General features: G+C 47.5%; 1 protein-coding gene across 1 annotated transcript in view; it reads right to left on the reverse strand.

The window, feature by feature from the left end:
* LOC144176008 (ras-related protein Rab-14) overlaps nt 1-26882 on the reverse strand; it is a 44505-nt gene that overhangs the window by 1336 nt on the left and 16287 nt on the right. The window contains exons 4-6 of the mRNA XM_077705104.1: nt 26373-26460; nt 24449-24479; nt 1133-1201 (exon numbers count right to left, since the gene is read on the reverse strand). Coding sequence (XP_077561230.1) covers nt 1133-1201; nt 24449-24479; nt 26373-26460 — 188 coding nt within the window. The remainder of the gene's footprint in view (nt 1-1132; nt 1202-24448; nt 24480-26372; nt 26461-26882) is intronic.

The raw sequence follows: 26882 nt of genomic DNA on the forward strand, positions 1-26882 counted from the left end.
TTAGCAGCCAATTTCCATATAATTTGTTCCTGGATATTTTTGATAAAAAAAGAGGTGCAGCCATGTTCCGTAACCATACTCCCTCTGTAAACAGCCATGTATCAACAGCGGACAGGAATTCTGTAACGTTTACAACTTCCCTATGAACAAATTACAAGTAAATGAAATTCAGTCTCATGATAGAGCCGTCTTAGCTGCTAATTCCAGTGCAATTTTTTCCCAAGAAGCATTACATTAAAAGATAGAGCATTAGTAAGGAACTGGAGACATTCTAGTCATGTTGACGCGACATGCGCACGGACGGACATCAACCACCTCCAGAGGGTAGCTATGTAGAGCTTCACTGTAAAAAGCAATGCTGAACTGTAGAGGTGTGAATATCAAATTTGGGACTGTGAATCAAACTTAATACTACTAGCAGTAAAAATGAGCATGAGTTGAATTGAATATTCACCAATAGGGAAGCCTCTAGGAAAAAAGATCCCTTAGGCTGTAGGGATGTCACAAATGTAAGCATTCATGTACTGATGCTTCATAAAAAATGATGCAAAAATTCATGCAGTAACACAGCGAGCACACATTTGACTACTCCCTCCAGCCACTGTGTAGAGGTTGGTGGCTGTACAGCCTCATTACAAGCCAGCTGGATTCCACAACTCACACTGACAGAAAACTTTTTATGCCGCAAATTCTACACAAGCAGCGTTCCGCTTCAGCTCACACACCACAGAGTCACCATGCACTTAGGCTTGCACGTGTCAGGCTTTCTTGCACAGTTTCGGCATCGTGCAAAAAAGCCAGCCCACCAGGGCACGATGTGCAGTGAAGCTCAAGAGTTCGCAACTCATGCGGCACAGCAAAACTTCACTGCAAGATTTCGGACATTCCAAACCTTGGAATAGTTTGGACGGCAACACTGCACTGCACATTTGCTGCGGGACCCGGCTCTGTTCCCGAGACCATTTTCTGCATGCCACGAGGGTGTTAGGTTCATACTTAACAGCTGAGCTACTGCCGTTGCACTTTCGATATTAGCTATTCAACATCAAAGACGCAGATATTTGCACACCTGGAAGAATATCAATCCGCTTTACAGGCAACCCAAAATACAGGGCGCTGGTGTCAAACTCACCTGCCATCCTGAATGTTCTGGAAGATCTTCTTAGCAGTCTCAAGGAAGGCCTCTTCCACATGTTCCCCCCTGGTTGGAGAGGAGGTCTTAGAAGTGCACACGTGCCAAGGGGTCCATTGCAAAAACTGCCACCAGTGGGACCCCTTGGGGAGCCACTGTGCCCATGTGGGCAGCCCTCCCCACCAACTGTGCAACTGCGGGGTGCCACTTGATTGCAACGTTTGCGTGCCAACACCGAGTTTTACTAGTGCACTTTTGGCAGTTGAAATCACTGCTGGTAGTGTGCAGAGGAAAATTTGCTGCCAATATTTGTGACCTTGGTGGGCGAAAGTGTCCTTCAGGGTTGGAATGGAGTTAGCACACTGGTCTCACACTTGCTTTTTACTTTCCAACCAAGTCTGAAGAGGTTTCACAGGCTTGTTCGGTTTTTAGCTGAATATCCAATTAGTTTTGATGCATGGTAATTAGATTCAGGTAATTAAAAATCAGAGGTAATTAAAAATCTCCTCTGTTCTTGAGTACAATAGAAAAAAATCATGAACAAATACTAGAAGTTGTGGCAAATGGAAGCAGCTTGTTTGTCTGGCAATCATATGCAAGTTTATGCAATCATAGGTTTAAAGTATGCCTGCGAACCATTATAAATAACACTAATTTTATTGAAACATGAAATGCAAAATCTGTTTCCCTTATGGCAAGGTTTAATCATTTAGCTTCACACTGCAAAAGAAATGATCTTTCTGGCTACACTACATTCCTATCGCCCGAAGATACCACCTGAAGATGGAAGAGCTTAGCATTTTGTTGTCACAACCTCGTTGAAATTGGGTCTGTATGCGAAGTGGGCATGAGCTTGACTTTCAGAGCAGCTTTGGAGCACCAAAAAGACTATTGGAGCAGTGCAAGTTGGTTTGAGAGAAGATTTTCGCAATCTTTCTCTTACAAACATGCACAAAAAACAGAAGTTTTATTGTTCTTACTCAACATTCCATCAATACTGAGCCGACATAAGTTGAAATAATATGTTCAAATAATTAAAACATACCAGCTGGTGGAGTGATAACTAAGATAACTGGAGATGAGCAATCCCGAGTACGTACGTTTAAACAGATTTCAGACAAATGAAAAATAAAAATGCGTGATATTAAAACACCATTACAGTCACGAGAAACACCCCAGAGAAGAGTGAAGATAGAGAAAATAATTCCTTTTGCACCTAAGCTGATAAAATTTTAACTTCGTTCTAACCCAAACGCGACTCTTAAATAAAATAACTAAGAAAAACAAAGAAAAAAACTGGGAGAAAAATAAACTAAGAGGAAACAATAGGTAATTTGATGCATTGCATAACTAAACCTGAGTAGACTCCAGAGAAATAAGCCGTTCTATGCACGTAAAAAATGTCAAGCAACTTCGTCGCGCTTATCCAAATATGCCGCACACCAGTGTTTTGTCAACTTTTTTTGTCCGAGTGTAACAAAGCTTTCCTGAGGGAGGTTGGGGGGAGTGGATTACTTGGACATAGCTGCTAGCTTAACAGAATCTCCTCTCTCGATTGTGCAACAGTTATCTCATGATGCTCGACAGGGCACGGCGGCATCTAACCCTTGGAATGGTTAGTGCCAATAAGACAAAACAGTGAGTGACCGACTGAGGAGTTTAATCTGCTTTTATGAGCAAGCAGGAAGATTGCTGACAACGCGTGCTTCACGGCCCAGCGTGTTGTGCGGTGATGCCGCATTTAGGGCTAACGTTCGCCCAGTGCCCACACCCAAAGTCCCGTAAAACTGCGCTGCCACTTGGGCAGCAAGAAATTGTGACGAGTGACTCAAGGCTTTAGTTCTTTAAGGAGTCTGTTGAAGCGAGCTATGTCCTGAATGACAGTTGAACAAATGAGTCCCTATTGCTCCCTGCGCAACTGAGACTGGCACTGAACATCATTTCACTGTTGCCTCACATTTTGCAGCACCCTACTCCGATACTGTTTGGAGCAGGGTGGCACGGGAAACCGAACTGGCACAGTGTGGCGCAAAAGGCGCAGCAGTTCCACCCCCGAGTATGGCTTTTACAAATAGCTGTTACTGTACTGACTTTCCGGAATAAAAACTTGGCAAACCAAGAAAAAAGGGCCTGTACATTTTAAAAAGAAAAATGTTTTTCTGGGCAATTTTCTGGTCCCAAAGACTCATATGCCTGCCCCTTAAAGGCCAACAGCACTCAATTTCACCTCGACCAAATTTATTTTTAATCAATAGTAAGTACCACCAAAGCAGCTGGGACACGAGTGGCAGCCCCATAAAACAATTCGTTAGAAGTGTTTAAAAATGAAGGAAGCTTACACTAACACGCAAGACTTGAAGGTAGAGAAGATGGACGCAACAGCAGCACGTTTCCTCTTTTTCACCTCACGGTGTTGTTGAGGTGTCGCCGCTGTACGAGCGACCACAGCTGGACGTTCGTCCTACTCCATTGCACACGGCTCTGCGTGCACGTCACCTTCCTTTGTTGTGCACACTTACCGCTGTGGCAGCGGCATCCTCGCCTTCCTCTGCCAGGTGGCAGCACGGGTCTCGTGCGCTTCTCCGTTCCCTCCTCGCCTACCTCTCCCCGCCACCGGGCGCTGCTCTAAACCGGGTGCTTGCAGAAAGGGGTGTGGTTTGACCTCTAGCTCTCAAGGTCAAAACTCGTCACCCCGCAAAGACTGCCCAAGGTAGCATACTGTAGCTTTCGCTACCAAAAGCTCCTCCGCAGACCGCACTGCACCTGCCGGCGGGATCACGTATAAACAGCCATGACGCACCTGTCACGCTCCAGCTGACAGGGGCTTCCTCCTCTGGCCAGCTATGCAGCTGGAGAACCAGTCGAGCTCTGCTCAAGCGCTTCACCAATTTGCTTCCCTGAGCGAGTGTAGAGCTTGCGCAAAGGCTTGCTCCCTAGCGGCTGACCGTCCGGCCGCTTGCTGAACGGCTTGCAACGTCCCTTCAAAGCATTCTTCTTGAGTTTGGTTTCAAAATTGCCAATTTCGGTGACCGCTTGCGGCGCTCACGCGCGTATTTCAGCTGTTGTATTTTGCAGCTTTCTTTTTCAGCAGACTACCCAGAAATACATAGCGTTTTCAAGAGGTCGAAATTTTGGGTGCAGTTGGCCTTTAAGCGAGTTACGAAGGGCCACTTCTCCCAGACAGAATGAGGACGCAGGCCGTCTTGGTGTCCCTTGGTGCGGACAAATGCAAGCACAAGATGGTCGGTCCCTTTCAGGATTTGTGCAGGGTGCCATGCCTCCAATTCCAAGACTCAAGACAAGGGGTAGCTCAAATTGGTTCTCAAAGCAGGTAAAAAATCGTGAAATAAAACAAAGTGAAATAATGGTGCAGTTTAATTCAGAAAAATAGGCTCTACAAATTAAGTGGGGATATTGCTCACTGGGGATATTGCTCGCAGAAGCTCGGGTGGTCCCCATCATAGATTATTGACTTCGCTAATTGCGCACCAATGCTTTTGCAAAACAAAACAAAGTACGATGGCATGGTGGCTCACTGAAGCACGAAAAAGGCAGCCTGTATCGCAATGTATAAAAGCTGTAGTCTTGTGTTCTTTAAATTAGATCGGCTCACGGAAACCTTTCATTTACGTTTATTTCACGTGTTCAATAACTTAGGAGATGCTCCTCCAATTAAGCTCTCGCCGTTCACAAGTTTTGTGACATCACAAAACATAGAACCCAAAAGTGTACACAGCGTCGACACAGAGTTTCATGGTTCTGGCATTTTCTGCCTTATTAAACAACTGCTAGTTGTGAAAATGGTGTATTTAGATTTTGGCACCTAAATCTATTGATACAGGCCAACTTGTTTCCACCCTCAGCGCCCCTTAACTCTTTCGTTACCATGCCTATTCAAATCGATCACCGGTGGTCGATGATTTATATCACCTATTTCGACATGTTTTACTCGTTTCTCGTACACCTAATGCGGCCAGTGGTTAGTCTAGGCACTGCACTTTTAGAATCAGTTTAAATATTTCCGCTCTGGCGACATTCAGATTTTTGACAGCGTTTTTTGCAAGCGGAGGTGCGTGTGTTTTTGAGGAAGGGGGCTTGGCTGCTGCACTTGACAAAAACGCATGCCGGTCGTGGTTAGGCTGCATTACCATAATTTTTTTTTGTCAAAAGGCTCCTGGCAAGTCAAGTACCAAATAATGTTGTCAGCTTTGTAATCCGACAGCGCTGAGAGGTGATAATTACTTGAAAATGACACCAGCTATTCACTAGTGATCTTTGGTTCGGAGAAAGGATTGCTTCATTCTGCCAAATCTTATTTCTGATCGTCCCTCGCATGTCTAGCAAGTGTGCCTGGCATTTTCAGCCAGTTTCCAACAGTTTCGGTTTCGTTTTTACGTTGCGAAATTCATATTTGGAGCTACTACACGGTTACCCAACTACATGCTCATTTGCCATGGCAACTCCGTTGCCCACTACTCTGCCTCAAAACAGGCGTGCCGCTCAAGCTTCCACTTAATCCACGCCTTACTTCTGCGATTACCGCTTCAGGTGAAAGTCTAAAGATAACACCGAGTCAACAGATATCAGTTCAGAAGAGAATGCTACCAATCGGCCTTGAACCCCGCCAGCTGCTCACCGGCCAGTTTCGGTTTTGTCCGAGGGTATTTGGGTATTTCCTAAGTCTAGTGTTGCTTCTTGGTAGAGCTGTCTATTTTGACAAAGTCTCCAACAGCATTGTAATTGTTTCTTTTCGAAATTGTTAGGTGGCGCTGCAATGTAGTAGTGCTGAACTCGCTTCATAGCACGACGGCGGCTTGGTGAAAGCTTCCTGGGCACGATTCTAGCGCATCATACCTTATTTCTGCAAGCAGGGCTACCACAGCGAGTCAGAACATGATAATAAACCACAAATTAACGTTCTGACTGATAAGCGATGATCAGAACGTCAAAACGCATAAACCACAGAGTTTGGTTTTCAACTCCAAGCAGTTTTTTTCGCATAGCTTACTTGCCTTTGATATTGTGCTGGTCATAATCATTGACAAGGTGTTTATAAATCACGTGAAGGCTAATTGTGGTCTTTAATGATGTCAAACCACCAGATTTCTTCTAGAGAACCATCCAAAATAGCAAAATTTGAAATAGAGGTTGGGCTTCACCGCAAGGCACGGGCACCAAGCGTGCTAACATTTTATTTTATATCTGACAAATTGTGCCGCAACGCAATCTTTTTTCTAGGACGGGTTTTTGAAATGTTTGCCTACAAAATGTATATTCTAAATTTTTTCTACTAGCAGTGGTTTATTATACACAACTTACTATTTTCTTCGACGCCTGGACAAAAATTTCGAATTCGATAATTTTTTCGCAATCATTTATGAAAACATTGTTAAAACTGGTGTCGTTGGAAAGCGCATGAAATCATCTGCATTTTGATGATGATGATGGTTGGAGTTTTTTGGCGCAAGGCCAGCTGGGGCAAAGAGCGCCAAACAAAAGTATCTAGAAGAAAATAGTGGCTACTAAGGCCAAAATAACAGTAAAATCAATCAACGGCAATGGTGATGGCTGGTGTATAGGGCCAGTTTTGATTACGCATGATAGGAAATGAGGTTTAAAAAGTTTACATCAGACAAATATTTAAAAACGCGTTGCAAAGAGACCATGGCATTATCACCCAAAAACAACGAAGGGTGTAGCGGAATGTGTTGTCTGTATAGTTCCTTGAAGTGTCTGTCTTGTTGTGTCGAGTGTCTTGCATGTGATTAGGATGTGGACTACGGATAGGCCCTCCCCACACCTGCTACACCCAGGTCTTGGAGAGCTAGTGAGCAGGTGTGAGTGTGTTACATGTGTGTGGCCTATCCACATCCTAGCTAAGGTAACTTCAATGTGTCTGTTGTGCGAGTCAGTAGCGTATGGTCCCAAGTGAGGTTTTATTACATGTAACTTGTTATCTGTCTGTTCACTCCAGTGTGTTTGCCACGTGTTGTGAAGTCTGTGTCTGATGTGTGGCTTCATATCTGTGTACGGCAGTGTTGCTATGCCCACTGAATTCAAGAGTGTAGCAGCAGTGGCCATTTCATCTGCAATTTCATTCCCGGCTATTCTACAATGGCCAGGAACCCAACATATTGTTATTTCAAGACTTGATGCTTATGCCGCCATAAGGCCCTCAAAAACAAGATTGATTACATAATTTTTTGAGCGTTTTCTAGACAAAAGTGCACGTACAACACTAAGAGAATCTGTAAAAACTATGGACTTTGGAATTTGATGTTGGACAATGTGGTCTCAAATGAGTAAAATGCCGTGTGCTTCAGCTGTAAAAATGCAGTTGTGGGAGTTCATTCTTTTTGCCACGTTAAAGTTCAGTCCATGCGCAGCACAAGACACAGCATCAGCTGTCTTTGATGCGTCGGAGTAAAACTCTGCACACTGGTACTTATCCTGCAGGAAGAGGAAATGCTGCATAATAGCTGCCCTTGGTGCCCTGTTTTTGTCGAACTGCACAAAGGACAGGTCACAGGAAACATCCCTGGCTTGCCATGGTGCAATAAAATCAATGATCGCTGTCATGTGGATATATGAAAATGACACTGCTAGCTCAGAAGCTTCTGCTCTCACTCTGAGAGGGAACGGCATGGGAATAGATGGACGGTTTAAAAAGAGCTGCTGTGAGGATGCATCCTGAATGGTCGAGTTAAGAGGATGATTCGTCAGAGACATGATTTTAGAGGCATACAACAAGTCAGTGTATATCCTCTGGTGATACAGGGACCATTTGTGGCACTCTGCATAGAGGCTTTCAACAGGGCTGGTGCGAAAGGCGCCACAAGCAAGGCGAAGCCCCAAATGCAGAACTGGGTCAAGCATTTTAAGTGCCGTTTTCGTTGCAGACCCATATACGACGCTGCCATAGTCCAAGCGGGATCCTACCAGTGTAGTATAAAGACGCAGGAGTAGCTGCTTGTCTGCACCGTACGATTGGTGAGAGAGAACTTTAAGGATATTCATAGTTTTTAGGCATTTTTGCTTAAGCATTTTCAGATGAGGAAGAAATGTTAGTTTGTTGTCGAATATTAGGCCTAAAAACTTGTGCTCCTTTTTTACAGGAATCGACACGCCGTTTAGAGTGATGTCAGGGTCCACATGGATCCCGCGAACACGGGTGAACACAACGCAAGTACTTTTTACGGGGTTCAGCTTAAAGCCGTTTGTGTCCGCCCAGCCAGCAAGTTTGTTCACACCGAGATGGACTTGCCGTTCACAGATTGACATATTACACGATTTAAAAGATATTTGGACATCATCTACATACACTGAACAAGAAATGGTTGGTGGCAATGCCTTAGGGAGTGAGTTCATCTTCACTATGAAGAGTGTGCAGCTCAAAACACCTCTTTGAGGCACGCCATTTTCCTGAACATGTACATTAGAAAGTGCACTACCAATTCTTACACGGAAAGTTCGTTCAGACATGTAGCTAGAAAGAGTGCTAAGCATGTTGCCCGAAACACCGAATGACTTCGAGTCACTCAAGATACCGTATCGCCATGCCGTGTCGTAGGCCTTTTCCATATCAAAGAAGACTGTAATGCAGAACTGTTTGTGAATGAAGGCATCTTTTATGTAGGATTCCAATGCAACAAGCTGATCATTGGTGGAGCGCCCCGCCCTGAAGCCTGCCTGGCAGCTCTCGAGAAGACAGTTGTACTCAAGGAAGTACACCAGCCTGCAATTGATCATCATCTCGAAGAGCTTGCACAGGCAGCTCGTCAGGGCTATAGGACGGTAACTTGAGGGGGACGACGGGTCCTTTCCCTCCTTCAAAAAAGCCACTACTATGGCCTCCCTCCAAGACTTTGGAATGTGCCCCGAAAGCCATATTTTATAAAATACATGTAGAAGTGTTTCAAGTATGTCTGCGTGTAAGTGTTGTAACATTGTGTATGCGATGTTGTCTGGGCCTGGAGCTGAGGGTTTACATGTGCTTAGAGCAGCCCTCAGCTCATGTAGTGAAAACAGGGAGTTGTAAGAAGTCTGTCATTTGTTGTTGTCGCGTAAGGACTTCTTTTCACAAGAGGCTTTATGTTTCAAGAAAGTGTTTGTGTAGTGTGCTGAACTAGAAACGTGTTGGAAGTGTTGTGCGAGTGTGTCAGCATGATCTTCTAGTGTGTCCCCAGTGGTGCTGACCAAGGGCAGGCTGTGTGTTTGTTGTCCCTTGAGTTTGCGTATTCGTGTCCAAGCTTTTCAAGTGTCCGTGTAGGAGTTAATTGATGTTATGAATGCACACCAACTCTCTCGTTTTGCCTCACGGCGCACACGTTTTCCCATCGCCTTTGCCCGTTTGAACCGGAGGAGGTTTCCAGACGTGGGGTACCGACGAAGGATACCCCATGCCTTGTTCTGGGCCTCCCGCACCCACCTACAGTCCTCATTCCACCACGGCCTCCGCTGGTTGCGCGGGGAACCAGAGGCGTGGGGAATGGACTTTTTGGCGGCGTCGAGGATGTGCGCCGTGAGGAGTTGAACGGCTTCATCTACGTGTAGGTGTTTTATGGTTGTGTGGTGTAGTTTCGATGTCTGTAAATGTGTTCCAATTAGCTCGTGCTTCATTGAACCTACTATGGGAAGATGGACTGCGTGGGCCTTTACCTATGTATGTTAGTGAGGTGGGGAAGTGGTCACTGCCATATGGGTCAGCGCCCACACCCCACTCGAGAAGACGAAAGAGAACTGTGGAGCCAATAGCCAAGTCAAGGTATGAGTATGTGTTGTGTCCTATGTTATGGTATGTAGGCTGTTTATTGTTGAAAAGGCATGCTCCTGAAGATGTAAGGAATTTCTCTATCAGGCGACCTCGGGCATCTGTACAAGTAGAGCCCCAAAGACAATTGTGTGCATTAAGGTCGCCTGTTAGGATGTATGGTTCGGGCAGCTGGTCAACCAGCGCCTCGAAGTCAGAGCTCGAAAGTGCAAGATCAGGAGGAATGCATATGGAGCATACCGTAATCAATCTATTAAATATTATTGTTCGAATTGCTACAACCTCAAGGACAGTGTTCAAGGTGACAGGGTGGCATGCTAAGGATTTCCGGGCGATTATGGCCACACCCCCAGAAGAGTGTGTGCAGCCATCCGTCCTTTCTGTATACCAGGTAACTGTTCAAGAAACTTGTGTGTTTAGAATTCAAATGTGTTTCCTGAACACACATTACACTTGGCTGATTAGCATGCAGTATTTCGATTGATTGTAGGGTTTAACGCGCCGATGCAACGCAGGCGATGAGGCGCGCCGTAGTGGAGGGCTCCGGATTAATTTTGACCACCTGGGGATCTTTAACGTGCGCCAAAATCTCGTACACACGGGCATTTTCGCTTTTCGCCTCCATCAGAAAAGCAGCCGCCGCGGCCGGGAATCGAACCCGCGACCTTGTGCTCAGCAGCGCAACGCCTTAGCCACTGAGCCACCGCGGCGGGTAGCATGCAGTATTTCGTTTACATCGTCAAGATTTTTAATGAGGCCTCTGCAGTTCCATTGTACTATGTTTTCTCTTCCCATTATGAAGTGTTCGGAGCTACTGGACTGTGTTGTTAATGTGTCGTCTTTCGCGGCTGTGACTCTTGTCTTTTTTGGCTTGCCGGGAGGCTTTGGTGTCGGGACGCGTTCTTTGCGGTGCACCGCAGACAAGAACGGACCGACGTCCATTTCATCCTCGGATGTCCTCAGAGCGCCTGAGGGATCAGGCTCCTTGGACAGCGAACCCTTTGGAGCGCGCTTTTCCTTGCCCGCAACTGCCGAGGGTTTCAGGAACGCCTCGGATGGTGCAGGTGGTGCGGTGGGGGTGGGAGCTGCCGCTGGTTCCTCCATGTCCATGTCCTCTGCACCCTCGCCTGTGGTTTGGGACGCTGGAGTGGAAGTGGAGGATGCAGCATTGCTTCCACCAGAAGTGGTTGCCCCCACAGCCGCTGCTGGCTCAGCGAGCGGTGCGGAGGCGGGTTGGGTTGCCTGAGGCAACCCAGGGGGGGGGCGGGGGCGGGACCAAGTCCGACTCGCGCTACTGGGTCCCCGCAGAAACCAGACACCGCTCCGCCCCCCGGCGAGCTGCGTCGGCGTACCTCCACAGAGGCAAAGAGGCGAACCTCTTTCGCGCCTCTGGGAAGGTGATGTTTTCAGTGACCTTGATGTTAACGATTTTCTTTTCTAATTGAAAGTTTTCACAGCTGCGGGACCATGCTGCATGCGGCCCCTGACAGTTTGCACAGGTGAAGGTAGTAGAGTCACAGTTTTCAGTAGGGTGGTCATGTGCGGCGCATTTCGCGCAGGTCGTTTTGCCGCGACAAGAAGTTGTAGCGTGCCCGAATCGCTGGCACTTGTAGCAGCGGCGCGGGTTAGGTATGTACAGACGTACACCACACCTAATGAAGCCAGCATTGATGTGCTCAGGAAGTTTTGATTTGTTGAATGTCAAGATTATATGCTTTGTTGGTATTTCTACATTGTCACGACAGATGGTTATTCTCCTGACAGCGGTAACGCCCTGATCCTTCAGGCCTTCCAGAAGGTCGGCCTCTGTTTCACTTAGCAGATCTAGATCTGGCTCAGATATCACACCCTGCGAGCTGTGGAGGCTGCGGTGGGGTGTGACAGTGATGTCCAGATCTGCCATGCGGGTTTGGGTCAGGAGATTTGTGGCTTGCTGCTGCGTCTTGACTTCAACTAACACTTCTCCTGTTCGTAGTTTTTTTGCCTGGAAAGATTTGCCAATGATTCCTTCAAGAAACTTTGAGACGAGGAATACAGAGTGGGAAGGGAGGGGTTTGGACTTATCTATTGATTCAAGGACCAAAAAACGAGGATAGTTGTCAGGTTTCGGAATGTTGATGGTTGGTAGGGATGGAAAGGAAACTTCGGTGCAGCCCCTTTTCAGGGACCGATCACGTTTTGAGGGGGGTTTTGATTTATCCATACGGCATAGAAAAAAGCAGGGAGACGGGGTACTTTCTTCTTTGACCTTACCCTGGTAGTCAAAGAGGTCCCGGAGCTCCCTGCCTGGTAGACGGACAGGGAGCCCATCAGCCGGAGCTTGACCAAGGCTCCGAACGGCCACCGTTTACAGCTTCTACCCTTCACCTTTAAACACCTCGCCACGGTTGGACACGGCTTATGTATGGGAGCTCGGGGTCCGCGGTGACGCTGCTCACCGTCACCATGAATATTCAAGGTGCCCCGTGCAGGGAAATCATCTGCATTTTATGTCACTGCAATGTGTGCCTAACCAATATGTATAGCACAGAAAAAATGTTTTGTTAGACCCTTCAAAATTGGTCAATTTCCCGCGGTAACGAAAGAGAGGGGGACTCACCTGACCCCATTCCTATGGGACCTGCTGCTTCATGACCCACGGGATTAAAAGCCATTGGGTGGAGATACAAAAGGTTCTACAAATTGATAGAATTGTTTGTAACGGCCTAGTTTGCTTCTTTTACAAATATATCACTTCTTTGCTGAGATAAACAAGAACAAGAAACATATTTCGGTTCATAGAGTTTTCACTAGATGGCGCTAGCAGTGCAGCAAGTAAGAGATTTATTTACAGTACAGAAGTGACATCTCCAAAATAAGCAAAGGTGCCCCGTGCAGGGAAATCATCTGCATTTTATGTCACTGCAAGTAAGAGATTTATTTACAGTACAGAAGTGACATCTCCAAAATAAGCAAACTAGACTGTTCTGAACGTTGATATTCAAGCTTTTCGTATTGGTGCACGATGGTTTTTAAGTACGTGGGTCATGAAGTAGTAACTCCCATAGGAATGTTAACACATGAGTACTTCTTAAAGGGGCCATGAAGAGAAAACACAAGTTTGGTTCATTCGAAAGATTGCCTCATTAGGATCATACTGACACCACTTAACGTAAACTTCGCTCAAATAAGCTATATTTATGCTAAAAGCGGTGCCAGTGTGATTCCGACGAGGCAATCTTTCGAATAAACCAAACTTGTGTTTTGTCTGCATGTCCCCTTTAAGGCACTGACCCGTTCGGCAAATGTAAGCCCTGCCGCATGACAGTGACGACTCGTACACAATCCCCTCAGCTCCATGACACCATTTAGCGCACACGGGAGATTGCAGAAGCAGCTGAAATGCATCGCGAGGGCGAAGATTGTGTCAGCATGACCTCCACACGAACCCCCAGAGTAGCACATACGCACAGTGTGGGGTTTGCCAACCAAAGAATCCATCACAAGAAAGCCTCGCATTCGACCATCGTAGCCATTAGCCCTCATCCACACAGCCATTTTTCACCCCATCAAGTCACCGTCTTCCATCATGGGCGACGTTTTTTCGGGCGATTTCTCGCCGAAAACGGTGAGACGGTGATGAGAGGCCGAGCTCTAGGTTTCCGTCCCGTCAACGCGACGGAACCATTACCCACAGTAAACCAGCTATTCAGAAAACAAATTTTTACGGCTAAATTTAGCGAAAAGTGAGCACCAGCCTTTTTTTTTTTACTTTTCAGATTAGGCACGCTTAATTCTAGGCTAAACTGATCACTTGGCAGATGACTTTGTACTCTGACGGAGAGCTCCAGTATGAACGCTACTCCGTTTACGTCTCCGTCGCGGTTTCTTGACGTGATGGTGCCGTGACTGAGAAGGTGACGGCTGTGTGAATGAGGGCTTAGACGGAGAGGTGCATGATTTTTTTGTTTTGTACAGAGACTGTTGCAAGAGACACTTGGTTATAAGGGTCATCAAATGAAAGCGGTTTGGTTAGTCCTATGTTAGCCACGTTAGCAACACTGCATACAAGAACCCTTGGTTACAAAAGACGTTTCTTGGGTCCCTTGAGCGTTTCTTAAAACGAGGTTTTACTGCACCTTTGCTACTTATAGGAGCCACTACAAGGACGCCCGATGCTGAATTAACGTTGTTTAGCTTGACGAGACTAATTTTGATTGTAGGGTTTAACGCGCCGACGCAACGCAGGCGATGAGGCGCGCCGTAGTGGAGGGCTCCCGATTAATTTTGACCACCTGGGGATCTTTAACATGCACCGAAATCTCGTGCACACGGGGGTTGTTGCTTTTCGCCTCCATCAGAAAAGCGGCCGCCGCGCCCGGGAATCGAACCCGCGACCTCGTGCTCAGCAAGCGAAAACGCCTTAGCCACTGAGCCACCACGGCGGGTAGCTTAGAACAGGTAACCTACAACATTAAGTTTGTTTTGCGCATTTTAGGTATCATCAAACACTCAGAAACAAGTTACAATAAAAATATGTTCCTATTATGATCAGTTTGGCAGTTATAGCTGGTACCCGCCGCGGTGGATCAGTGGCTGAGGCGTTGTGCTGCTGAGCACGAGGTCGCGGGTTCGATTCCCGGCCGCCGCGGCCGCTTTTCTGATGGAGGTGAAAAGCAAAAACACCCGTGTGCACAAGATTTCAGCGCGTGTTAAAGGGATCCAGAAAAGCCTTTTGTAAAATATACAAAAGGCCTTTATTGTCGCATAGCACCAATATAGCGATGCAATGCCGTTAGAATTATTGATCTACATTCAGTATTAGCTGCGCCAAGAGCAATTAAGTGCACCTCTCCCCTCTTCTCGATCGGTTCCTCCTCCCTCTCTGCTTCTTTCAAAGTAGCTGGAAACACTGGGAATAGCCATGTGACATCGCGACGCTCACTTCCGTTCTCTGCTAGCTACATTCCTGCGCCTAGGCACATGTCAATCGCTACAGACCCGCCTTTGCCTCGGGATCGCGCAAGAAAGAGGAAGAGCAACCGGAAGCCAATGGCAGTGACGTCGCAGGCGGCCTACGATCAGCCGAATCAGGGGGGCGCCTCGCCGTTGCGTCAGCTGCGATCGCCGTTGCGTCAGCCGCGGTCGGCTCGCTGCGGCGGCGCGCTCATCGGCTGAGAAAGGCGATCTTCAAAAATTGTTTACAAATTATCCGTACAACGTATGGGGCTCCCACTTCGCTCAAAAATCTCCCGCTATGTGTTCTACCACCTGAATGCATTTGATTGCCACCTTCACAAAGCTTTTCTGGGTCCCTTAAAGGGACACTGAAGTGATATGTAAACATTGCGGGATTACTAGTGCAAATTGTAGTCCGGAGTCCCCAGGCCATGTTTCGACCACTCTAGGCACGTTTACGCCATTTTATTTAGTAGAAAAACTCATTCGAAAATGCTGTCCTCCTCTCTTTACGCTCGCCCATTTTCTGTGGCGTTTTCGTGTGACGTCAGGAGGGGATGAGCTGGCAATTGGCTGCGCTAATGCACGGCTCCCCGGCCGACAGAGTCAGTCGGCCCAGCGTTTCGTCCGCCCGCCGCCGGCGGGTCGTCGCAATCAAGGAGGTTAAAAAAAATTGCTTGGTCGCAATTCGTTCGCTTAGTTGAAACGAAGCCAGGACACGTTTGTGAATGGAAGAATGTGCCTTTCTTTACTTGGTTTGTTTGTACACTGTATCGAGCTCCAAGTCAAGGTCGCTTCACACAAGAGCTGCACAAGCGCACATGCGATGCTTCGCTGACTGGTACGCTAGTAGGAAAATATAAGGCCTCTTGAAGGCAGGAGAAGAGTCAGCGAAGTCAATATAGGTACTAAGGAAATAAAATCAAGTGATATATTTACCGTACAGCGTAAAACTAGGGCGTGGGAAGCACTTTTTTGCGCTGGGCGAACAAGCACAGCGGTCAGCAGCCCGACTACGCATCTGCGAACGCTTTTCCGTCTACGAAATGCAATTGCTAGATGTGAGCTACTGTGGAAACTCGGGCGACGCTTACTGCACGAGCGTAGTACAACAAATAGTCACCTAAGCTGCTTGAAATGCCAAAACTAAATAAAAGTGTAAACCGGTTGTACAATATATACCCTATATTAGCAAGCCTTTCGCATCCCGCTCCGTGGCTCAGTGGTCTGGGGCGCTGGCTGGTGACTTTCAAAACACCGCTAGCGTTTTGCAAGTCACGAGTTCGAATCCCCGCGGGTACGTGCTTTTTTTTTTTGTAAGTTTACTTTTTTGTTTTCCACCGATGTTTTCTATATTGAGTTCACCTTTTTTTGGGCCGCAACATTCATGGCTACACGAACTAGTTCACAGAACGCGCGCAGGCTGGCACTGGCGCGCTAGCGAGTTCTCGTTGGCGTGCTGTTGCCATAAGCACCGACTGCTTGCTGGCAGTGGGCACAGGCCAGAATGAACAGACCCTTGGCCTGGTGCGAACACGCTTTTTACGATACAGGCATGAGGGAGGCAAGCTCCAAATATGGGGGAAAAGCGCATGACATTTGGGCGTCTGCGGGTACGCGGAGGGCGTTCATGCACTGCGTAGGTCTCGGCTAGTGAATGCTACAACTACAAGCCGTCCTGGGAGGCTTATCTTGTGCATTTTACAGCCGACAACAAGGCAGAAGCGCGGTACGATGATTACCGAGATATTGAGAATGCCCATCCAACAACGCCATTGGTTATGTTTTACAGAACCGAAACCGAAACTTGTTTGATTGCTAACCTTGGGCATCGTCCAATCACGGTGCCCCCTCCTCGCAACGTCAGAGCTTAGTTGGTGCGGCCGCCGCAAACCGCGCATGGTAGTTTTTCTTCTTTCGCGCTTTGTAAAATAATTACCGATTTGTCAACCGGATAAACGATGAAAAGTGTGCTAATTTGAGCCAGTCTACGCAGTGCAAGCAAAAACGGGAGCTTGACAAATTCACTTCAGTGTCCCTTTAAAAAATCCCCAGGTGGAATCAATCCGGATCCCTCCACTACAGCGCGCCTCATCGCCTGCGTTGCATCGGCGCGTTAAATCCTACAATCAATCAATCAGTTACAGCTGGTTTTCTAGCCCTTGACCACTTATTGCCAAACTGAAACTAAACCACACTGGTTCTAGAAATCAACATTTTTATCCAAACAAATTCTTCTACATTATTTCCACGGAGGCCCAAGCCATAGCCACCTCCCCACGCGGTCGGTCTCCCAAAGCTGCCCCCGCTTCTGTCGCGCTACGCTGCGGAGCACCGCTAAGGGCGCTCGCATTCCATAACAGCTTGCTGCAACAGCAGGCTGTGCATGCCGCTACGCCGCGGTTTTCCTGCCGCGCGCGAAATTTGTTTACCGTACTTGTTCGAAGGCTCTGCTTAGCTGTTGATATTCTTTCTAGTGTGACGCTTGTTCTCCAAGTGCTTTGCTAACTGCAGCGCTCATCAAGACAGCCGGGCCTGTGCCATGCGCACTCTTCCAACTTTTGGTTGACTCGGGTAAGTCCTTTGTTAATGACGAGAAAATAGAAGTTTGGCTAATTCAAAAGACTACCTCGTTAGAATCATACTGACACCCCTTCTAACGTAAATCTCGCTCAAATAAGCTACATAATTAGGAAAAACGGGAATGGCCATGAGATCCACTAGCTCATTTCCCACAACAGAACCTATGATGTCATACCAGACAGCTCTACGATTGGCTGAGGGCGGCAAAAGCAAATGCAAATTAGTCAGAGCTTATAAGCTTGCTGAACGAGCAATTGGCACTTAAATTTAGGGCACATTCTTTTAAGCCCTAAGAATGGTGGGACAAACAGTGGAAGTTACGAAAGCATACGTAAAAAGAAGTATTGATGCGTACACTGCTGTTGGTACTGCACACACTATGCTTGGTTCAGCTGAGTTTGTGATGGTCTCCATTCACTAAAGAAGTATGTTGAGGTTTTCCTTGCCAAAGCTAGGAAGATGAACCAGCCACTGGAGGTTGCCGCCAACAACGTCACGGAAGTACTTCAGAAACGTAAACAACTGAAGTACTTGACCCCAGGCCACCATGAAAAACTCGCGTTGTGCTCGTCAAGTTTTTACACAAAAGGTGCTCGGAAAAATTTGACAAGCACAACGTTCATGAGTTTTTCAGAGCACTTTTTGTGAACTTCGCGACGAGTGTGACCGACAGACTGTAAAAGTTTTGCATGCGATACCACTGTCTTGGGAAGTGCTGAAGCTGTAAGCGCGAAATCAAATAGAAAGCTCCCAACGCATTGTGATTGAAGTTGTTATGTTCAAAATCTTATGCAAGCCCACTTTTTACCGTTGACGCATAACCCCTTATGCAACGGAGACGTTTTAAAACTTCACCCCTGCAAGTCACGTCTGTTGCTACAGTTAAACCTGAATGTAGTGAACCTCTATGTAACGAATTCCTGAATTTAACGAAGTATTTCAATTCCCCATTGCCACCCCCACGGAAGCCCATGTATTTGTGACCTCAACGTAACTAAACGTGGCGGCGGTTAACCTTGATGTAGCGAAGTCGGCGAGCTGACCAGTCATTGTTTTTTTGCACTTTTACTCAAAAATCGGCTGGAGAAATAACTAACTTAGCGAATACTAGCACTACCGAAAGGGGCCAACAGCAGTGAAACATCTGAAATCGCCTAAACACAAAATTCGTCAAGATGATAATGATGACTGGAACGGCTAGCACCATCCTGTGGCTAATGTAGCACCTTTTGCTCTACTTGTGTAGCGTGACACCACATCAGTTAGCAAGAGTTAACTACCCTTCATGGTTTTTTTTAAGTGCGAATGCACTTCTTAAGCGAGCCTGAATCGTCCGCCGCCGTAGTCCGCATAGCAACAGCTGCGGGTGCGCGCGCTCCTTGTCTTCCTTAGCAACGGGGGGAGATAGGCGCGCGCTGCCTGGCCGCTGACATGGCACATACCCACGTGGGGGATTGGCCAGGAATCGGGCGTGAGAAGGGCTAATGCACCCGCTTAAAGGAGTACTGACACGAAATTTCAAAGCTGAGATCCGCTTTAGCAATCAAGTACAACGACAACACAAATAGGTGTCTGTGAATAAATGCATCTTTCTTTCTTTGTAGTTGTGTGTGTGTGTGTGATCTCTCTTTCGCGAACATTACCGAACCGCGTAAATTAAACTCGTGCATCCGCACTTTCACATTCTTCCCCTCGGGGAAATGCGGGGAATTTTTTTCCCTCGTACCACAAACTACAGCGCGTTTCCAGTGTGAATTCGGTTTCGGTTCTAGACAGTTTTGAGGCGCTAGGCCGTCCGTCGGCATGTAGTCGCGCATCTCCACTTCTATCTGCAGTATCGGTTCGTCGGTGATGAGTGCTGCTGCTAGAAAAAGAAAAGTTGTGAAAAGAAGAATGTTGCCCCACGGTATAGTGTCCCAGCTAGCACTTTCTCAACAATCTTGAATGCAGTAAAGAGCACCAAGTTCGCAAAAAGGCACCCTGTCAGCCTACGGTTGGTACTTGTAACGCGTTAAGACGCCGAAAAGTGTCAAGAGGCAAAAGGGACACTTAAGTTACGTTTGTTAATACGGGGGTGTGTGGCATTGCTTGCTTCTTTGGAGCGCCGTATAGTGTCTAAGCTTGTGCGAAAGCAGAAGGCGCTATTTAAGCAGTTTTTCTCTGAAATAAATCCATGAAGGGCAAGTTCACCTTCACTGATGTCTAGCCATGGCAGTCAGAATATACAGGCAGGTCCAGAAAACGGAGTCCAAAAAAACTGTCAGTCACTGTATTTTAAATTTTAGAGCTCACTCAGCAAAAAATTGGACGAAATAGGCATTTTTTTTGCTTTATGAAGTTTTTCATTACTTCCTTAATATATTCTGGTTCATTGCACAGGCCACATCTTTGGCTAGACAAATTCCAACGCTTTCTTATATGCAGCATTTCCCTTAGTTATAATTGCTGACATGACAAGCAATTTTTATGCATTTTCAAAAAAAAAAAAAAATTGAAGTTGATGAGAAAAGGCACGCTAGAAAAAAAGTTACAATCCCCGCTGCGCCACAGCGGCCACGCTCATTTGACTGTAGGAATCAGTGCAAGCCCCCAGAAATGTCAAAGGTCACTGCTCTTTTCCCTTCTCTCTCTCTCTTGAATGACAGCACTCAAAGAGAGCGCACAGGCCAGTTTGGGGGCTCCAACAGCTGTTTTTCATGCACACGTGGCTAGTTCTGTTCGTGCATCGCTTGTGAAAGCCCGCGGCAGTATTTTAACTCTGCCGCGTTATTTAAGCTACAGGCTGAAACCATGCTCAGGGTGGGAGAGCCCGTTTTAGAGCAATTGGTGATCTAGTACAGAGATGCGAATGCAGTTCTTCATCCAAGTGGAATTTAATTGGAACGCTGAGAACTAACGCAGTGTTGGAGCCTTGGCCCTTCTGTCCGTGTTTTCTCATAGAGTGAATGCACACATTCTCAGCCATTGTAAGAATGGCAGAGTACCCTTCTGTCCGTGTTTTCTCATAGAGTGAATGCACACATTCTCAGCCATTGCAAGAATGGCAGAGTGCGGCAACTCTTGTAGTGGGAATGTCAGGTAGGTGGCACTTTGTTTTGGACAAAGCAGCACAATAGCCAGAAAAATCTATGCAGGAAATGCTTACAGGTGGAGTAATAAATTAGAATCAACATATGCCCAGCAGGCCCTAGAATCCTATACATATTGAAATCTTTGCCAATGCTAGGAAGCCCGTACTGTCTGCTACGTTTCCCCACTATAAAGTTTTACAGTGGTATCGCACAGGGCACACCACTCGCGTAGCGAATGACATTCTCATGCCGACGACGACCTCGTATTCCACAGGGTATGAGCGGTGCTCTTACAGTCGGGATGCCTGTTTGTGCATTGCTTCACAGCAGCAAAAGTACAGCCACTGTTTGAATCTTCTGAGCCAGCCATGTCAGCACCAGTTCGACCTTGCCTGACGGCAGAAGTAATTTGCAGCAAGTTTTTGAGTTACGCCAACAGCGTCAACACCGAGTCTGCTGTTTCCTAACTGTGGAATGCATCTCTGTGCCTTTGTCAGTAAATCTCAAACTCCTCGTCAAGCGCCATCCCAGCCGACAGTTGAACTGCATCTTCCGGTAGCGCAGCGATGTGGCATTCATAGATTTTTTTGTTTCGGGCCCAAGAGCCTACAAGAGGTATTGCAAGCAGTGTTGTGAGATGGGTGCCCCCCTTGCTTTCCAATTCCATTTCAGGGAATTAGAATTTGTGGCAATTTCATTCCTTTCAATCGCCCAGAAAGCCATAACTTAGGCCATTCCCACTCCTAGAATGGCCACAGTTTAATTCCATTACTGGTTCCTTGACGCAGAAACCGCCTCTTGACAACTGCATGCAGTAATTGACGAATACAACACAATGCAGACATTATCAGATGCGTCCAGAACTGCAAACATTCGCAAACCGCACCAGCAAAGTAGAAGGATGGTAGCAGCTTGGCGACAAATCTTGAAATTCCTCTCCTCGTATGCACGCCAATATTGCTTCAATAGCTTGCTCTCTGGCAGTGCCAGAGGAAAGTGCAGGAGTGCACTGCTGTTTGCTTGCGTTGCATCGTTGCACAGCATCTGGCGTTCTACCTTGCCATCCGTTTCGGATCTCACTTCTCAGTTGTGGCTGAACAGACACGTGGTGCGTACCTTCCCGTCAGCTAGATGCACTTGAAATCACTGTAGCAACGCCAGGGGCAACATAGGCCACGTTACAACGCCTCAGGAAGACACCAGCACTGCACACGTTTGTGGACGAGATGTTCTGGAACCACATCTGCTGTTTTATGTACCTTCATCTGCTGTTGATGTGCGAGCATTGATGTCCCCTACTTCCACACGGAACAACCAAGGAGGAGCTGAGCTTCACTTTACGCATCTCAGTGACCCACCGATTTTAGGCCGTGAAATACACCTAGCTGTCACCTCCGGTTGGTGCAGTTCCTTCCCATCGTAGGTGTGCCCTGCCTTCAATAGAAGACTTTTCCAGTTGTTTTCGCGAAAATAGCAGTACAAAAAAACCCTGCTAGAAACAATGCCGGCACGCTCTTAAACAGGGCCCAAAATGCGCCACAAAATCCTGCAGCATTTGAGCAACTAATCGCCAGACGGTGCCAGTGGTCCGAACAACGCAATGACCCCTAACACTTGCAGCGTGCCTGTATGTCTCATGAGGCATGGAAAAGGCATCTGCCTTTTCCATGCCTAATGAGTAGGGGTGTGCGAATATCAATTTTTCAATTTCGAAGCGAATTCGAATAATAAAAACAAAGTTCGAATCGAAACGAATATTTTTCGAATATTTTTCGAATACGAATACTTACTGTTATTTGTAAAATTAATGTTTTCACCATCTAGAGACACAAAAACTGCAACTTTATTGCACAACAAATCACACAAAGTAAAATTAGGAATTACACAATACCATTGCACTCAACAGGTTAAGGTCTGCACTCGCTTAAATGTTAACATGGAGAAAGGTTAACTGCTCGACATGTTCGAGAACAGTGACAACCTCCTGCTCGTCACCACTTTACAGATACCGAAAACAGCCGCTCACTTGAGACACTAGTAGCTGGCATGCCCAAGCCCGTGCACATTGCCGCGTGCTGATACAGTAAAATCTTGATGATACTAATCTCGCGAGACTGCGAAATTTATTCGTATCATCCGAAATTCGTATGAACCAACACAGACCAAAAAATTTAGCGCTGAAAAAAGTTTTCGTTTATTTCTTTTCCTACTTTCGCGAGAAGAAATTCGTGTTTTTTTCTGCTTTTTTTAATCCCTGTGTCGCAAAGCATTCCATTCTGGAGCACGTAAAGCTTCGCGCTCATCTCCTCACTCGCTGTGCCCAAGCTCACTACACGCCGCAACAGCCAAGCGTGAACCGCATGGTGCGTTTTTGCACCCGATTCGCTTGCCTCGGCTCTGCGAGCGCTGTATTTTCACACCCACATCGACGATTTCGCGCCCGCGGTAGCGCCTACTTCGGTCAGAAAATGACGCACGACACGCGCGGCAGAATGGAGGAGCCTGACTACTTGCGATGAGATCGAGACAGCCGGCTTGGCTCCGCCGGAGATGGTTAGGCTTAGCACCCCGGCAATATTTTATGGGCACTTTCACTAGCGGCGCAGATGATGTTTTATAGTACCGTTTTCGCATGCATTATCAGCTCCTTTACCGCACAAGCAACTTCGTGTCTCCCTTGAGCCGCATTTTAAAGAGCGGTTAGAAGCGGTCGCTTGAGCGCCCGCGCCACTTCGCAGCTGGAGCCGACGCCATGTTGACGCCGCCGGCCGCGCCGCGTGGGGGTGGTTTCGCGGCGGTGTCAGCGCGTTGGGCGTGCGCAGAGCGTTTTCGCGAGCAGGAAACAACAGCCCGGCCGTTTCTGGAGAAAGAGTGACAAACTGGGGAGCGAGAGCCGTCACTTGCTCGTTCGGCAGTCGGGTGCCTCGCCGGCTCGTTCGTATCTTCCGCCGGGCCGCGCAGGTCCGTTCGTAACAGCCGAAATTTTTCCCATTGCAAACGATGCAATTTCGCCGGGACTTTTCGGAAATTCGTATCATCCCGAAATTCGCACCCCCAGAATCGTATCATCGAGAGTCCACTGTAAATAAACACCGATACAGACGCGCTCTGATTTTTTTTTTTATTTTGGGTTCGAATATTTCGAACAATAAAAGTGTCGTTCGAATCGAATCGAATACCAAAAAATTCGAATCGAATATTCACACACCCCTACTAATGAGACATAGGCAAACTGCAAGAGTTCCTCTGGTATAAGCTCCTCTGGTATGAACTGTATCCACCAAAATGCCACTGTAATCCATTCCGCGGTAACACACATGTACCCAACATTGGGCACGAAGCTCTTATTTATGTTGCATGCACCTTTTCCCCAGTAAAAAGCCATTTGCAAAAAAAAAAAAATAAATAAATAAAATAGAATAAATGGTTTGGGTCTTCTGGAATTCCCCCCAACACTGTGTTCAGTCTTGGGCCAACGAGAACTTGCCCAACTATACAAATCTAGGGCCTAATCTAAACTACCGTTTAAAACCTGTGCTGCCTCAGGCAGAAGGTCACCATCAGCCGCCTGGGTGGCCACTTGTGGCAATCCCCGAGCGAATGAAAAAGTGAGCCCAATTCGCCCATGCTGGGTACTGTCAAATGCCCCCACCGCACTCCGCCACCCACCCAGGAGCAGCCGACAGTCCAGACACTGAGGAAAACAGCGAGGTCAGACGGGCTGGCTGGCTGCAGCCGGTCCATCGGCTGCTCTGACACTACTCGTCCCTTCCGCAGGCACAAGCACAGCGCCAATACTTGCACCACAGTGGATGAGCCGCCACCCACAGCCAGGAGAAATGGGGGCTCTCCTGAAGCAGCACAACATCGCTGCCTCGAGCAGTGTTCTGCACTCAAGCGGCCCCTCCAACAGTAGCAGTAGCGGGTCAAGCACAATGAGAAGGCGGTACTTACGTTTTTGCGCTAGCCTCCACAAACATTAGGCCTGTTGGGTACAAAACAAGACAGCCGTCAGCCAACGCTGCCGCCGCTAGCGGAGCACACACACCACCCACTCGCTGCCTTTGCCACTGCCCACCCTCTCTGGCATGAATTGCCACCGGAGGAGGCTGGCAAGGGCAGTGTGTGGGGAGAAAACACTGCTCGCCACCCCTTGGTGTCCACGATGCTACTGTACTCTGCTTGGCATTCACCCGTACGCTGTTCTTGGAAACATTTTTTGGGCCTGCTGCACATCACAGCAACCTCACACCCGCCAAGACCCCATTTTACAACTGCAGTGGCACTGAGCGAGTGAAACGCAAACACGTGAACACTGGCATCATGCCACCTTCTACCCGACTAACACCTCCCCTTCACCTGCATTGACCCCACAGCAGATGGTAGCTGCCCTGAAGTAAGCTGCACAGCAGGCACTGTGCAGTGCGCAGCCTTTACACTGTGGAGGAGACGGTCTAAGAGCAACAAAGCTGCTACTGCGAAACAGAAGTTTTACCCGCTTCCTGAGGGGCTGAAACATCACTTTCCCAATTCAAAGAGTACTACGGTTGCACAAACAAGAACAAAAAGGAATGGCCAAGCCCCGACACAGTTCACTGAACACTAGCACAGCCACAGACGTGTGCGAAAGGGACAGAATAGTCTCTCACTCTTATCGTAACCAGATTATCTACATGCTTTCAAATATAACACACACAGACCAACTCATGATTTGGGAAAAGGAATTCGCCCCAATCTCTTGTTGATGCAGAAAGCTCCATTCCCTTTCCATGCTGTGACACACTAATGGGTCGCGATTACTCAGCTTGGGAAGCTGATGAAGCTTTCTGCATCAAGACCTCACATATGCCATCAAAATGGGCACCCATTCTAGAAGTGGATGAGTGGTGTTTCTCACCCAGGTTGTTTCTGTAGTTTGGGTTAGGGGTAGTCGGGGGGGGGGGCAGGGGGTGCTTGTTTGGTAGTACACGAAAACTTGAAATACTCAGATAATGGGTTGGGCGTACTTGCACGGGTAGGGGTGCTTGATCAGTATTTTAAGGTAATCATAGAGTGGCACATTAAGCAGTCGGTTGCAGCGTCAATAATTATTTACAGCCTCATTTATTTGTCGCAGTTTCGGTTTCGGCAAAATGAACAATGAGGCGGCCGCCATGGCAGGACGGCACTCGTGAAGTCACCGTTCTTGTCACACAACCGCTGGTATGGACGCGTGCGTCTCCACCATCTTCACGCGTCTGGGCACCATGACATCAGTCCTAAAACCGTGACGTGGCACACACCCGAGCAGCATGCGCCAACCACCCTTTCGCAATCAGCATCAGCATGATGTCATTATGCTGATGTCGATTGCGAAAAGGTATCCGTTCTGAGCTTTCTCATGCGTGCAAAGATAAAAATGGATTTAAAATGTGTTATACTGAATAGTTATGGTTGAAACTTGCTGGGAGATATCTCCATATAAAAAGGGAGCCTCTTAGATAGTTACCTCAGCTATGAAATTTCGTGTCTGTACTCCTTTAAGTATGAGAAGGCTTGTGGTCCTCTTGGTGGCATTTGTCGCTGCCTTTACGCTGATTCTAAAATGGTGGTGGGCACTTGACGGTGAAAGTGGCACCTGGCCTGTAACGCAGTTACTGATGGTGAAACAGTGCACGCAAATAGGCAGAACATCATGCCACTCTAATGTGGAGGTCACGCAACACCAAGCAAGGCTGGATTGGTGTGCACAGTTACTGCGGGCTGTTTTTGTTTAAATTCAACTGTTTATGAGAATTCCCCACGAAGTATTGACTAATTTTGGACAAAGTGTTAGTTCCACCCTGGCGCTGACACTATGGGATAAAAGGAGCGCATGCTGTCCTGGGGAGGCCCTCACCATTTTCATCAGCAAACTGCTTCGCTTCGTCGTAGGTGACGTCCCTCTGGGCCTCGAGGTCAGACTTGTTGCCAATCAGGAAGATGACCTGCGTGCAAGCATCACGCCAGCTCACTGTGGCTGGATGGGCCACCCAGAACGCCCTGTACGCACAAGCACCTTCTGTCACGGGGGTGGCTTCTGGAAATAGCCCTGCCGCCAATCTAAATATCAGCAGTCTTTTGTGAGAGCCCCAAGAGAAATGGGCTTCACCTTGGCATAGCAGCACTTGTAGGCTGGAACTAGTGCCACAGGTCCTACGCACACACCCCCCTTCCACAGGTCCAGGCCAACTCACAGGCCAACCAGGCAGCAACACTGCTGCAAACAAGCATCCTCAATGCAGCCTAGACCTAAGTACAGTGCAGGGGTGAGACAGCCCAAACAGATTTGGGAGCAGTTTTCGGAGCAGCGAAATTTCGATTTTGGAGCAGAAGAATCTTGATTTGGAGCAGTTAGGGAAATTTAATA

This window comes from Haemaphysalis longicornis, unplaced genomic scaffold, assembly GCF_048455015.1.
Source record: "Haemaphysalis longicornis isolate Haplotype H1 unplaced genomic scaffold, Haemaphysalis longicornis Haplotype H1 scaffold_1, whole genome shotgun sequence".
Classification (NCBI taxonomy): Eukaryota; Metazoa; Arthropoda; class Arachnida; order Ixodida; family Ixodidae; genus Haemaphysalis; species Haemaphysalis longicornis.